The 14,878-nt window shown below is 40.2% G+C and overlaps 2 protein-coding genes and 1 pseudogene across 2 annotated transcripts; all 3 read right to left on the bottom strand.

The window, feature by feature from the left end:
• Positions 1-577: 577 nt before the first annotated feature.
• LOC133583073 (protocadherin alpha-8-like) lies at positions 578-3,086 on the bottom strand. Its single transcript, XM_072912394.1, has 2 exons — positions 720-3,086; positions 578-649 (listed from the first exon to the last, which is right to left on the bottom strand). Exons 1-2 carry the CDS (start codon positions 3,051-3,053, stop codon positions 578-580), a joined length of 2,406 nt encoding a protein of 801 aa, XP_072768495.1. The 5' UTR covers positions 3,054-3,086.
• Positions 3,087-5,411: 2,325 nt separating this feature from the next.
• LOC133576833 (protocadherin alpha-8-like) lies at positions 5,412-7,860 on the bottom strand. Its single transcript, XM_061930173.1, has one exon. The coding sequence runs from the start codon at positions 7,764-7,766 to the stop codon at positions 5,412-5,414; it is 2,355 nt and encodes a 784-aa protein (XP_061786157.1). The 5' UTR covers positions 7,767-7,860.
• Positions 7,861-9,323: 1,463 nt separating this feature from the next.
• Positions 9,324-11,936, bottom strand: LOC133576834 (protocadherin alpha-10 pseudogene; annotated as a pseudogene).
• Positions 11,937-14,878: the final 2,942 nt, after the last annotated feature.

The raw sequence follows: 14,878 nt of genomic DNA, 5'->3' as shown, positions 1-14,878 counted from the left end.
GTCACGATCGGGGTGAATGATGATGCGGGGTTTTGTTCTACCAAGATGCAAAGGACGAATCGGACAGGACTTGCAGGTAACATTTGATTTAATAATAAAACAACACAAAAAAGGTACAAAACAGAAAACAAACCGACTGGAAAAGGTGCCGAGCGCACCGGAAGCTAAGGCTACAACTTAGCAAAGACTATGACACTTAGCAGGGGCTAGGAGACAAACAAAAACTTACGTAGCAGTCGCGTGACGCAAATAAAGAAGCCAGACTGACTGACTGGAAAAGGCAGGCTTAAATAATGTCAGTGATTACAACAGGTGCGCGTCAGAAACACAAGCGGCAGGTGGAATTAATATGTAACTATGGTATCCAACTCAAAGGTCCACAGACAGGAACAAAATGAGTCCAGAAAACACAGATGACCCGAAAGCCCAAACAGAAATATGATCCGGGCACCGAATCATAACACAGGCTTCTATTTTGAAGAATACAAGGAGCAAATAAGAATGAGGAGCAAACATGATAACATATTCAGCACCATGCGAATCATGAATTTGCACATTTCAATCCAACAATATGATTCTATCCAGCTATCAGCAAGATGTGGAACATGATAGCTCTTGAAAACACACAAACAAGTTTAGACCACATAGACTGAAGTCATACAAAAAGCACAGATAATTTCTTGTAAGCAATCACTATTGGAAATAAATGTATGTCTTACCTCCCCAGAAGAAGTGTGTCTCCTGTCAGGGAGCACCAGAGTGTTGGCGTGGCTGCCCGGGACTATAGTAGAACCTATACTCATTCTGGGTCCAACTAGCATGTAGCGTTTGTCTCCTGATCTGTACTGGATGCTGTGACACAGTGTCCCATCATAATTAGCGTCTTGGAGATATTTGGAAGTGTACTCTGTGGATTTGGAGCACTGCATGGCGATCAGCACGATGATGCTGATGACAAAAAGCAGCGAGACCGAGCCCAAAGTGACGATGAGATAAAAAGTCACATTGTCGTCCTCCTCGTCCACTTTTGCTGCTGCACGTTTGACATCAGAAGCTGCAAAAGCCTCTTTGGGCTCCACAAGTTTGACAGTCACAGTAGCTGTTGCTGACAGGGAAACGTTGCCATTGTCTTTGACCAGTATGAGCAGTCCATGCTCAGCCTCGTCCGTCTCTGTGAATGAGCGAAGTGTTCTGATCTGGCCTGTATAGCGGTCCAAAGTAAAGAGACTGTGGTCAGTGACTTGCTGCAGTGAAAACAGTAACCAGCCGTTATATCCTATATCAGCATCATAGGCTCTGACTTTAGTCACCAAGTCTCCTGCTTTCATATTGCGGGGAATCTCCTCCACACCTTCAGCAGAACCGTTGGAACTGACTGGATACAGGATGACTGGAGCGTTGTCGTTCTGATCCAGAATGAACACGTTCACTGTCACGTTGCTGCTCAGTGGAGGACTCCCACCGTCCGTGGCCACTACTTGGAACTGGAAACTTTTCAGTGTCTCAAAGTCAAAACTTTTAAGCGCTGATATTTGTCCATTATCAGAATTGACATTGAGGAAAGATGTTATATCAGCATGACCTCCCTGCCGGACTATATAATAAGACACCGCAGCATTGTCGTCCACGTCTTTATCAAAAGCTTTGACAGAAAACACTGACGCACCAGGTTCATTGTTTTCTATCAAATACAACTCTAAGGGGTTGTGTGAAAATTCCGGGATGTTATCATTCACATCTTTAACTTGGATGCTAACTGTTTTGCCCGTAGAAAGAGGAGGTTCCCCACAATCAGTAGCTGTTATTGAAATGTCATAGATTGATATTGTTTCTCTGTCTAATGCGTCTTTAGTCACTAATGAGTACATGTTTTCTTTAAAGGACGGCTTTAATTCAAATGGTACATTTTCAGTCAGGCTGCAGATGACTTTACCATTAGGACCGGAGTCAACATCGGTGATACTGATGAGAGCAATCACAGTCCCACGTTTTGCGTCTTCTGGGACAGTGCTGGTGATGGATGTCACCTCAATCTCTGGTTTGTTGTCATTGACATCTTGAATCTTTATGATGACTCGGCAGTCTGTTGTCATAGGAGGCTGGCCTTTGTCGGACGCCTGCACGTCTAACTTGAAAACATCAAATGTCTCAAAGTCAATTTGCCCTTCGACTCGAATTTCTCCTAATTGTTTGTCCAGACTGAAAAGACGCATCACTTCTGCATTCATGTCCCCTCCAAATTCATACTCCACCTCCCCATTAGCTCCTTCGTCCAGGTCAGTAGCTTGCACTTTAATTACCGTGGTGCCTAATGCGGCATTTTCTTGCAATACAACAGAATATCCCTCTTTAGAGAAAATAGGTCTATTATCGTTTATATCAAGGACACGTATAGTCACATTTATGTTTGCTGATTTAGAAGGAGTTCCTCCATCTATAGCAGATAAAACCAAGCTGTGATTTATTTTCTGCTCTCTGTCTAACTGCCTTTGCAACACTAAGAATGGGATTTTATCGTCGTCTCTATCCCGGATTTCAAGTTGAAAATGGTCGTTCTGACTTAATTTATAGCGCTGGATTGAATTAATTCCAATATCTGGATCTCTCGCTCCTGGTAACTGAAACCTTGCACCAGATAATGTATTTTCTGCTATCTCTATCATCTTCCCTTTCTCGGTGAAGCTGGGTGCATGGTCGTTGGCATCAGCTACCTCCACGCTGACGTAGTGAATCTCCAGTGGGTCCTCCACGACGATTTTGAGATCCGCAGCACATACGGCGTTCCTGTCGCACAGCTGCTCGCGGTTGACGCGTTTGAGCACAAACAGAAGCCCATTGTCCGGGTTTACCTCAAAGAGCGCGTCCTGTGCGCCGGACACAATGCGGAACCTCCGGCTCGTTAAGGAGCTGACGTCTAGGCCCAAATCCTTTGCAACGTTCCCAACAATAGATCCGACTTTCACCTCTTCTAGAATGGAATATTTCAGCTGTGCAGCAATCAGCTCCCAGGAACAAAGCAGGAGAGAACAAAGCAGAGGGCGCGTCCAAGACATTGTATCCGTCTTATTCCTGTTCTTCCTATACCCAATGCCTTAAAGCATCACCCTTTAACATTAATGTCTCCCTCCTTATCCAGTGATACTCACTAAAAAACACGCTCCTACAGAGAAGATGTTACCCATCCAAACACAGAGTGAGAAATGCTTTTCATCAGGACTGGAGCTCTTTAAAAAACGACTGACGTGTCATCTGTTTTATAACACTGACACCTTGTGGACATTCATGGTCACTGGTCACTAAAATGTCCAGTGACCAATAACTGCACTGTATCACACTGGGAAGTGTTTGTAATATTAACCCCTCAATCAAAATTTATGTAAATAGCCCTGAATCACGAGTGTCTCAAAGGGCTGCACAAGCCACAACACATCCTCGGCTCAGATCACACATCAGGGCACAGCGTAGGAACAGCATTCCTTGCACGTCGAATGCAATCTACAGCCCTATTATTGAATGTATTCCTATACTAAAACATATCTAAAATAGTCCATCAGAAATGAGCATGGTTAAATATGTAAACAACTTCTATTCGGCCCCATTATAGTGTGCTTAATGACGTGTGTGAACATAAATGTCTCAAGTAAAATGCAAAGTAATTGCAACTACGTAACCAAACAGCGGCTGAGCACATACACTACAGCTATTTTGTACAATAAATCACATTTAAAGTTAGTATAGCAAGTACTTTCCATACAAATATAGAAAATGCACTTAATACTGAAAGACTTTCAGCACCATAGTACAGTGGTTCTCAAATGGGGGTACTTGAAGGTATGCCAAGGGGTACATGAGATTTTTTTTTTAAATGTCTGTCAAAAAGAACCGTGAAAAAAAATGCAACAATGCAATATTCAGTGTTGACAGCTAGATTTTTGTGTGGACATGTTCCATAAATATTGATGTTAAAGATTTAGTTTTTTGTGAATAAATGTTTAGAATTAAGTTCATGAATCCAGATGGATCTCTATTACAATCCCTAAAGAGGGCACTTTAAATTGATGATTACTTCTATGTGTAGAAATATTTATGTATAATTGAATCACTTGTTTATTTTTCAACAAGTTTTTAGTTATTTTTATATCTTTCTTTCCAAATAGTTAAAAAAAGACCACTAAAAATGAACAATATTTTGCACTGTTTTACAATTTAATAAATCAGAAACTGATGACATAGTGCTGTATTTTACTACTTTATCTATTTTGTTCAACCAAAAATGCTTTGCTCTGATTAGGGGGTACTTGAATTAAAAAAAATATTCACAGGGGGTACATCACTGAAAAAAGGTTGAGAACCACTGCCATAGACAACACCAACAATTTATTGGCTTTACTAAAATACCACCCATCAAACTGGTCTGAAAATGGGAATACTGGAGATTAAATTCCACTACAACATTAACACAATGACCAGTATGTCTACTAAGATGACACTCATCTCACAAAGCTGTAACATTATTTGACTTTCTCAATTTACATATTTAGCCTTTATTTAAGCAGGTAAAAAATCCCATTGAGATCAAATATCTCTTTTCCAAGGGAGACCTGGCCAAGAGGGCAGCAGCAAGGTTACATTAAAAACAGTAAACTTCACATTTACAACTTTAAAACTTGCTCACATGACACATGTGCATACAGACAAGGTAGACTGCAGTCCTTTCACAGAAGCTTTAAACTCATTCAAGGGTTTGAGGTTGAATATTTGATTGAAAGTTATTCCAAGCCTTCGATGCTGAAAACCTAAATGCTTTCTTGCAAAGTTCAGTTCTTACTTTGGGGACGACAATTTGCAGAACATTCATTGAACGAAGAGTGTGACTTCCTTGTTTTTTTGTTAAAAGACAAGACGGATAAGATGGAGTGATACCCAGAATGGTTTTGTAGATGAAAATATACCATTGATTGAGCTGTCGAGCACATACAGATGTCCAGTTAACCATTGAGTGTAACATACAATGATGGTGAGTAAGGGGAGCGCATTGGTGATGAATCTCAGTGCCCCGTGGTACACACTATCCAGCTTGTGGAGACAACCAGCAGTAGCATTCATGTACAACACATCTCCATATGTGTCAACCTCTATGAAATCAAAATACAACATTAAAATTCCAAAAGCCTTTTTTTCAATACTGAAACAGAGGAGCATTTCCTTTATATACACACTTTGTGGTTTTAAATTAGCAGTAATAGCAGGTCCAAACAATTACAATTCTTGATACCAAAGGACAAGAAAGTAAGATAAGTCTGTGTAACATTGTTTTGCTATGTTGTTAGGAACTGAACAGTTTTTGCTTTTAAAACACACAAACAATATTGTTTTAAAAAAGATCAATTTCACAAATTTAAATAATGACTTCAGTAAAATGTCGTTCTTACCTCCCCAGAAGAAGTGTGTCTCCTGTCAGGGAGCACCAGAGTGTTGGCGTGGCTGCCCGGGACTATAGTAGAACCTATACTCATTCTGGGTCCAACTAGCATGTAGCGTTTGTCTCCTGATCTGTACTGGATGCTGTGACACAGTGTCCCATCATAATTAGCGTCTTGGAGATATTTGGAAGTGTACTCTGTGGATTTGGAGCACTGCATGGCGATCAGCACGATGATGCTGATGACAAAAAGCAGCGAGACCGAGCCCAAAGTGACGATGAGGTAAAAAGTCACATTGTCATCCTCCTCGTCCACTTTTGCTGCTGCACGTTTGACATCAGAAGCTGCAAAAGCCTCTTTGGGCTCCACAAGTTTGACAGTCACAGTAGCTGTTGCTGACAGGGAAACGTTGCCATTGTCTTTGACCAGTATGAGCAGTCCATGCTCAGCCTCGTCCGTCTCTGTGAATGAGCGAAGTGTTCTGATCTGGCCCGTATAGCGGTCCAAAGTAAAGAGACTGTGGTCAGTGACTTGCTGCAGTGAAAACAGTAACCAGCCGTTATATCCTATATCAGCATCATAGGCTCTGACTTTAGTCACCAAGTCTCCTGCTTTCATATTGCGGGGAATCTCCTCCACACCTTCAGCAGAACCGTTGGAGCTGACTGGATACAGGATGACTGGAGCGTTGTCGTTCTGATCCAGAATGAACACGTTCACTGTCACGTTGCTGCTCAGTGGAGGACTCCCACCGTCTGTGGCCACTACTTGGAACTGGAATCTTTTCAGCGTCTCAAAGTCAAAACTTTTTAGAGCTGATATTTGTCCATTTTCAGAATTAATGTTGAGAAAAGACATGATGTCATTGTGACGGCCCTCTCTCACAATGTGATAAGAAATAGCTGCATTGTCATTCAGATCTTTGTCTGTGGCACTTACAGAAAAAATATAATTACCAGCAACATTGTTCTCAGTCAAGTAAAACTCAAATGGGTTATTTTCAAAGTGTGGACTGTTATCATTAACATCTGATATCTGAATGCTGAGAGTTTTAAATGTTGATAAAGGAGGCTCACCACAGTCAGTTGCTTGTATAGTGATTTCATAATGTGACACCTTCTCTCTATCTAAATATTCTTTAGTGACAACTGAATATATGTTCTCCTTGTAGGAAGGCTTTAATTCAAAAGGGACATCATTTATTATGGTGGAAATAATTTTGCCATTCACACCTGAGTCTTCATCCTTCACACTAATGAGGGAAATAACTGTACCAGGCTTAGAGTCTTCAGGTACTTTATTAGACAATGACGTCACTTCTATTGTTGGTGGATTATCATTAATGTCTCTTATCTTTATAATGACTCGACACTCACCTGTCAGAGGAGGTATTCCTTTATCTGATGCCTCAATGTCAAGCTTATATATATCAGTATCTTCATAGTCAATTATTCCTTTTACTGTAATAATGCCAGATAATTTATCTAATACAAAAACACTATACTCTTTTTTATTTAATGTTTTTGCAAGGCTATAATCAATTTCTCCATTAGTGCCTTCATCTGGATCTGTTGCGTTCATTTTAAATATTGAAGTGCCAACTTGCACATTTTCTGCAATAGTAATTTGATATATTTCTTGACTAAATATGGGAATATTATCATTAATGTCGAGGACAATAATGGACACATTTAGAGAGCCTGATCGTGGAGGTTTACCTCCATCCACCGCTGTGACCAGCAGCCAGTGTTTGTCCTTTTGTTCCCGGTCCAGAGATTTCTTCAGCACCAAAAAAGGAACTTTGTCTTCATCGATTTGGCGGAGATCAATTTCAAAATGTTCATTTGCTGTCAGAGTGTATGCACGTATGGAGTTCATCCCTGCGTCAGGATCATGTGCTGCATGCAGCTGGAATCTCTTCCCCGGCAGCGTGTTCTCTGCTATTTCAAACGTTTGCTGTTTTTCATTAAAAGTAGGAGAGTGGTCGTTGACGTCGGTGATTTCTACAACTACATAATGTATTTCCAAAGGGTTTTCCACGATGACTTTGAGCTCAACAAGGCAGGCGCCGCTGCCCCGACAGGACTCATCTCTGTCTATTCTCTTGTTCACATGCAAAGCCCCATTGTGCTGGTTTACCTCAAAGAAGGCCTCTTTTGATTCTGAAACCACTCGGAACCGTCGATCGACAAGAGACCTGACATCAAGGCCCAGGTCCTTGGCAACGTTGCCAACAATAGTGCCGTGTTTTACCTCCTCAGGAATCGAGTAGCGAATTTCTGCAAAAGCCTGAATGGCCAGCAGCAGAAGCAGAGCAAAATGAAAAAGAAGACAGACCCCCATCGCTGATCATCAACATGCATCCACAGAATCCAAAGGTTGATATAAATGTTTAAATCCAAGGCATTGCTGCGGCGTATGTGAGTGTCCAACACAATGTAACGTCGACGACTAATGCAGGCTGCGTTTGTGTCAGCATCAAACAAAAGATTTAGATGGGAGGGACAGCGTGTGCTCTTGGTTTTTAATGTAACACTGACACCCAGTGGAGGACAATCTGCAGCTGAGGAGCTGCTAATATTTGAAACATCCAAAAAACACATCCTAATGTATCTACTAAAACATTGTTTCAAAAAATGCCCAATAACAAATCTGTCAAAGTCCCTATAAATGAACCACTTTATCAATCACTGTGTACTGTTACAAATATAACCTGTTTCCTTTAAAACACATATATGCTGGTGTAAAGCACATACTGACTATAAACTACATGTTCCACAATGCACCTTAATATTTGTCTGCCACCTGACTCATTTTTAAGTTATGAGTGCAGATTTTAAGCCATGTATTTTTGTAAAAAACAATCTTTAACAACAAAAAAATGCCACTAAAAGATTTTAGATCAAGACAGTTTAACAACAGATATAGAAAGAACAAATATTCATTGTCAAAGGAAAACATTTGTAGTTTATGAACCAAAATACCAAGCAAAGTGCATATTATAATCAATCACAATTTTGTTAAATCATTATCTTTGCTGTTTTTTTATTTATTATTATTATTATTATTATTTATTATTAGTATTATTATTATTATTACAACAACTACTATTACGAGATAGTTAAACCAGCTCTACCCACTTGCATGTACGCATGTGCTGTTGTACAACTTAATTATAGAAAATGTACCTGTATGTGTGATGCTTTTTCTAGACTAGTATGCTCGTTAGTTTATCAAGCATGAGATATTAGAATAGTAATCAAATAGAAAAGACATGTTAATACAATGTCAGGCCAATTTGGCCTATATTGGAAACACCTAATTATGATGCAATTAAAAAGAGAGATAAGCCTTATAAAAATGTAATAAATATGATAATATTCCTACATTTTTACACAGTCCAAAAAACTACAAAACAAATCCTAAAATTAGTTAAACCAGTTTTCAAGGACAATCTAATGACATCAAACATTCTTTTGAATTTGATGAATTAGTTTTCAACGACATCTAACACATCGTCAATAGTTTTTTTCCTCAATAAAATAGGCTTATGTTGTCTGAAAAATAAAATACATTTAAACAGTTCGGAAACTATAACAAAATCATGTACATTCATGAGAAACCGTGTAGGTTCGATCAACGATCCTTGTGGCACTCAACAACTAATAATATGTAAGGCAGATTTCCTATTGTTAACTTCCATAAACTGTTTTCTGTCTTTCAGCTAACTTTTGACCCATTCATGTTTCAAGAACAAGTGTATCAAACACATCACTGCAACTACTGTGTACATGGTTCACTTCACTCAGGCTTCTACTTTGAAGCATACAAGCAGCAAATATGAACAAGGAGTAAACACAAAACATATTCAGCACCATGGAAGTCATGAAATTGCACATTTCAAGCCAACAATATGATTCTATCCAGCTATCAGCAAGATAAGGACACATGATAGCTCTTGAAAACAAACAATTTTAGACCACATGGACTGAAGTCATACAAATGTACAGATAACTTGTTGTAAGCAATCACTATTGGAAATAAAAGTTGTTCTTACCTCCCCAGAAGAAGTGTGTCTCCTGTCAGGGAGCACCAGAGTGTTGGCGTGGCTGCCCGGGACTATAGTAGAACCTATACTCATTCTGGGTCCAACTAGCATGTAGCGTTTGTCTCCTGATCTGTACTGGATGCTGTGACACAGTGTCCCATCATAATTAGCGTCTTGGAGATATTTGGAAGTGTACTCTGTGGATTTGGAGCACTGCATGGCGATCAACACGATGATGCTGACGACAAAAAGCAGCGAGACCGAGCCCAAAGTGACGATGAGGTAAAAAGTCACATTGTCGTCCTCCTCGTCCACTTTTGCTGCTGCACGTTTGACATCAGAAGCTGCAAAAGCCTCTTTGGGCTCCACAAGTTTGACAGTCACAGTAGCTGTTGCTGACAGGGAAACGTTGCCATTGTCTTTGACCAGTATGAGCAGTCCATGCTCAGCCTCGTCCGTCTCTGTGAATGAGCGAAGTGTTCTGATCTGGCCCGTATAGCGGTCCAAAGTAAAGAGACTGTGGTCAGTGACTTGCTGCAGTGAAAACAGTAACCAGCCGTTATATCCTATATCAGCATCATAGGCTCTGACTTTAGTCACCAAGTCTCCTGCTTTCATATTGCGGGGAATCTCCTCCACACCTTCAGCAGAACCGTTGGAGCTGACTGGATACAGGATGACTGGAGCATTGTCGTTCTGATCCAGAATGAACACGTTCACTGTCACATTGCTGCTCAGTGGAGGACTTCCACCGTCCGTGGCCACGACTTGGAACTGGAAACTTTTCAGCGTCTCAAAGTCAAGACTTTTTAGTGCTGAAATATCTCCATTCTCTGGGTTGATGTTTAAAAATGTTGCCATTTTAACTTGACTCCCATGTTCTCTGTCAATGTGATACGTCAACGCTGCGTTTTCATTCAAGTCTTTATCTAGGGCAGTGACGGAAAAAATTAAATTACCCGGCACATTATTCTCCAGCAAATAAAGTTGGATTGGACTGTGTAAAAATGTAGGAATATTATCATTAACGTCTGACACGTCAACATGCAACATTTTAAATGTGGACAGAGGAGGTTGGCCACAATCCGTAGCTGTGATTGTGATGTCATAGTCTGAAACTAATTCTCGATCTAGTCTGTCTTTTAGAACCAGTGAGTACATGTTATCTTGAAATGATGGTTTTAATTCAAATGGAACATTTAGCGAAAGACTACAAGTCACCTTACCATTCAATCCGACGTCTTTGTCTGTGATACTTATGAGAGAAATCACAGTGCCGGGTTTGGAATCTTCCGGTAATGTTTTTGACAGAGACGTCACAATGATTTCCGGTTGGTTGTCATTTTCGTCAATTATTTTAATGATCACCCTGCAATCGGTGCTCATTGGAGGCTGTCCTTTGTCTGTGGCATGGACGTCTAGTTTGTAAACATCCACCTTCTCATAATCAATGTGACCTTTTACTTTAATGACACCGGTGTTTTTATCCAAAACAAACATTTCATAGATTTTAGTGTCAAGTTGACCACCAAAATAATATTCAACGTCTCCATTTAAATCTTTGTCTAGATCAGTTGCTTCAACCTTAATGACAATTGTGTCAGGTTTCACATTTTCAGACATCGTAACAGAATATACTTCTTGTGTAAAAATAGGATGGTTATCATTAGAATCGAGCACAATAACTGTAATATTAAGACCTCCAGATTTTGGTGGATTTCCACCATCCACAGCAGTCAGAACTAGTCTGTGATCGACGTGTTTTTCTCTGTCCAGAGGCTTTTGTAAGACTAAGAACGGCACTTTGTCATCTCCCCTCTCTCTTATTTGTGTGCTGAAATATTCATCCGTATTTAATTTGTACACACGCACTGTATTAGCGGCAACATCTGGGTCATGTGCACTTGGTAATTGGAAGTGTCTACCTGGAAGAGTGGATTCAGGGATTTCTAAAATATAACTCTCCTCTTGAAAAGTGGGCACATTATCATTAATATCAATAATTTCAACACCTACATGATGTATTTCCATAGGGTTCTCAGCGATTAATTTCATATTTATCATACAAGGCGAGATGCCTTCACAAAGCTCCTCTCTGTCGATGGTTTTGCGCACACACAGTACGCCATTGTTGGTATTTACCTCAAACAGTGCGCTCTCTGGCCCTGAAACAATGCGAAAACGTCTCTCCACCAAAGAGCCAAATTCAAGTCCTAGATCCTTGGCAACGTTACCCACCGCAGTTCCCACTTTGACTTCTTCTGCGATAGAATATTTGATCTGTGCTGCAGCCTGCTCCAAAACAGCCAGCATGATGCACAAACAGGAGGTCGTCAACCAAGCCCACAGTCCTCTTCTTTGTCCTCCTGGTTCCATCCTTTCAGCTTAAAATGCAACGTTTTAGTCCCAAATCACCAGATACATTAAATGTCCCATTGAGACCCAAATTCTTGCTTTGAAGTATCCCTCAACAGAGTAAAATACTGAAATGACACAACAGAACACTCGTCTCTGGTGAAGGTGGCGTCTCTCTGTGATGAATTGAACAGAACGGTTTGATAAGGCACAGAAGAAGCTACTGCTTATCACTCTGTGCTGGTATCACACTGACATCTAGTGGTTAAGATGCATTATTAACTCTGAGAATAAAAGTTATACTTTAAGGCAGTGGTTCTTAACCTGGGTTCGATCGAACCCTAGGGGTTCGGTGAGTCGGGCTCAGGGGTTCGGCGGAGGTCAAAACACACCGACTCATCGTGTAAATAGAAACTTCTCCCTATCGGCGTATTACGGATACGGCAACAGCAGAAGTCAGACTAATTTGCAGGTGTGTAATTTGTTGTGAGTTTATGCACTGTGTTGGTTTTGTTCTTTGAACAAGGTGATGTTCATGCACGGTTCATTTTGTGCACCAGTAATGAAACATGGTAACACTTTAGTATGGGGAACATATTCACCATTAATTAGTTGCTTATGAACATGCAAATTAGTAACATATTGGCTCTTAACAAGTCATTATTAAGTACTTATTAATGCCTTATTCGACATGGCCTTATTATAACCCTAACCCTTTAACCCTGGCCCTAATCAAATAACGCTAAATTAAGTCTTTGTCACTTGGAATATGTTCCCCATACTAAAGTGTTACCAAAAACATATAACTTTGTCTTGAATTTGAAAACAAACAATTTATTTTTCACTAAAGAAGGGTTCGGTGAATGTGCATATGGAACTGGTGGGGTTCGGTACCTCCAACAAGGTTAAGAACCACTGCTTTAAGGCATGTACCAGATTGTTTGTGAGCTCTTGTGTTGTCACTTAGTTTTTGTGCCACAATATATTCATAAACCATTTTTGTAAAACAACACATTTAGGCAAGTTTGCAATGGTTGATTTGGCGTAGCAATTTTTTGTAACTGTAAAAAATATGAAAAAAATAATAATCATAGGTGGCTAAAATGGTATAGCTGTGCCAGCAACTTGAGGGTTCCAGGTTCCAGCTTCTGCCTTCCTACTGTCGTCCCTGCCGTTGTGTCCTTGAGCAAGAAACTTTACCCTCCTTGCTCCCAGTGTCACCCCCACTTGTTTAAATGTGGCTTGAAGATATACATAAAAGGTTGCACAATGTAAAGCGCTTTAAGTCTCTTGAGAAAAAATCGTGAAATAAATATGATTCACTTCACATCTGTTTATCAACAGGCCCCCCAATCAACCGTCACCGCACCACAATTTAAAGCATGTGCGTACTGCCCTCAAAAAAATAAACATGCAAACTTATATATATATATATATATATATATATATACAAACCCCGTTTCCATATGAGTTGGGAAATTGTGTTAGATGTAAATATAAACGGAATACAATGATTTGCAAATCCTTGTCAACCCATATTCAGTTGAATATGCTACAAAGACAACATATTTGATGTTCAAACTCATAAACTTTATTTTTTTTTTGCAAATAATCATTAACTTTAGAATTTGATGCCAGCAACACGTGACAAAGAAGTTGGGAAAAGTGGCAATACATACTGATAAATTTGAGGAATGCTCTTCAAACACTTATTTGGAACATCCCACAGGTGAACAGGCAAATTGGGAACAGGTGGGTGCCATGATTGGGTATAAGAGTAGATTCCATGAAATGCTCAGTCATTCACAAACAAGGATGGGGCGAGGGTCACCACTTTGTCAACAAATGCCTGAGCAAATTGTTGAACAGTTTAAGAAAAACCTTTCTCAACCAGCTGTTGAAAGGAATTTAGGGATTTAAACATCTACGGTCCGTAATATCATCAAAGGGCTCAGAGAATCTGGAGGAATCACTGCACATAAGCAGCTAAGCCCGTGATCTTCGATCCCTCAGGCTGTACTGCATCAACAAGCGACATCAGTGTGTAAAGGATATCACTACATGGGCTCAGGAACACTTCAGAAAACCACTGTCAGTAACTACAGTTGGTCGCTACATCTGTAAGTGCAAGTTAAAACTCTCCTATGCAAGGCGAAAACCGTTTATCAACAACACCCAGAAACACCGTTGGCTTCGCTGGGCCTGAGCTCATCTAAGATGGACTGATGCAAAGTGGAAAAGTGTTCTGTGGTCTGAGGAGTCCACATTTCAAGTTGTTTTTGGAAACTGTGGACGTCGTGTCCTACGGACCAAAGAGGAAAAGAACTATCCGGATTGTTATAGGCGCAAAGTGTAAAAGGCAGCATGTGTGATGGTATGGGGGTGTATTAGTGCCCAAGACATGGGTAACTTACACATCTATGAAGGCACCATTAATGCTGAAAGGTACATACAGGTTTTGGAGCAACACATGTTGCCATCCAAGCAACGTTACCATGGACGCCCCTGCTTATTTCAGCAAGACATTGCCAACCCACGTGTTATATCAACGTGGCTTCATAGTAAAAGAGTGCGGGTACTAGACTGGCCTGCCTGTAGTCCAGACCTGTCTCCCATTGAAAATGTGTGGCGCATTATGAAGCCTACAATACCACAACGAAGACCCCCGGACTGTTGAACAACTTAAGCTGTACACCAAGCAAGAATGGGAAAGAATTCCACCTGAGAAGCTTCAAAAATGTGTCTCCTCAGTTCTCAAACAGTTACTGAGTGTTGTTAAAAGGAAAGGCCATGTAACACAGTGGTGAACATGCCCTTTCCCAACTACTTTGTCACGTGTTGCAGCCATGAAATTCTAAGTTAATTATTATTTGCAAAAAAATAAAATAAAGTTTACGAGTTTGAACAACAAATATGTTGTCTTGTAGTGCATTCAACTGAATATGGGTTGAAAAGGATTTGCAAATCATTGTATTCCGTTTATATTTACAGCCAACACAATTTCCCAACTCATATGGAAACGGGGTTTGTATATATGTATGTAAAGTACAGC

The sequence above is a fragment of the Nerophis lumbriciformis genome, linkage group LG36, assembly GCF_033978685.3.
Source record: "Nerophis lumbriciformis linkage group LG36, RoL_Nlum_v2.1, whole genome shotgun sequence".
Taxonomy (NCBI): domain Eukaryota; kingdom Metazoa; phylum Chordata; class Actinopteri; order Syngnathiformes; family Syngnathidae; genus Nerophis; species Nerophis lumbriciformis.
This window is presented reverse-complemented; position numbering and strand designations above follow the sequence as displayed.

Bases quoted from the DNA above. Each gene is read 5' to 3' on its own strand.
- LOC133583073 (XM_072912394.1), bottom strand. From the start codon at position 3,053: ATGTCTTGGACGCGCCCTCTGCTTTGTTCTCTCCTGCTTTGTTCCTGG. The intron at 650-719 runs GTAAGACATACA...GTATGACTTCAG, and splicing joins GACACACTTCTTCTGGGGAG to TCTATGTGGTCTAAACTTGT.
- LOC133576833 (XM_061930173.1), bottom strand. From the start codon at position 7,766: ATGGGGGTCTGTCTTCTTTTTCATTTTGCTCTGCTTCTGCTGCTGGCC.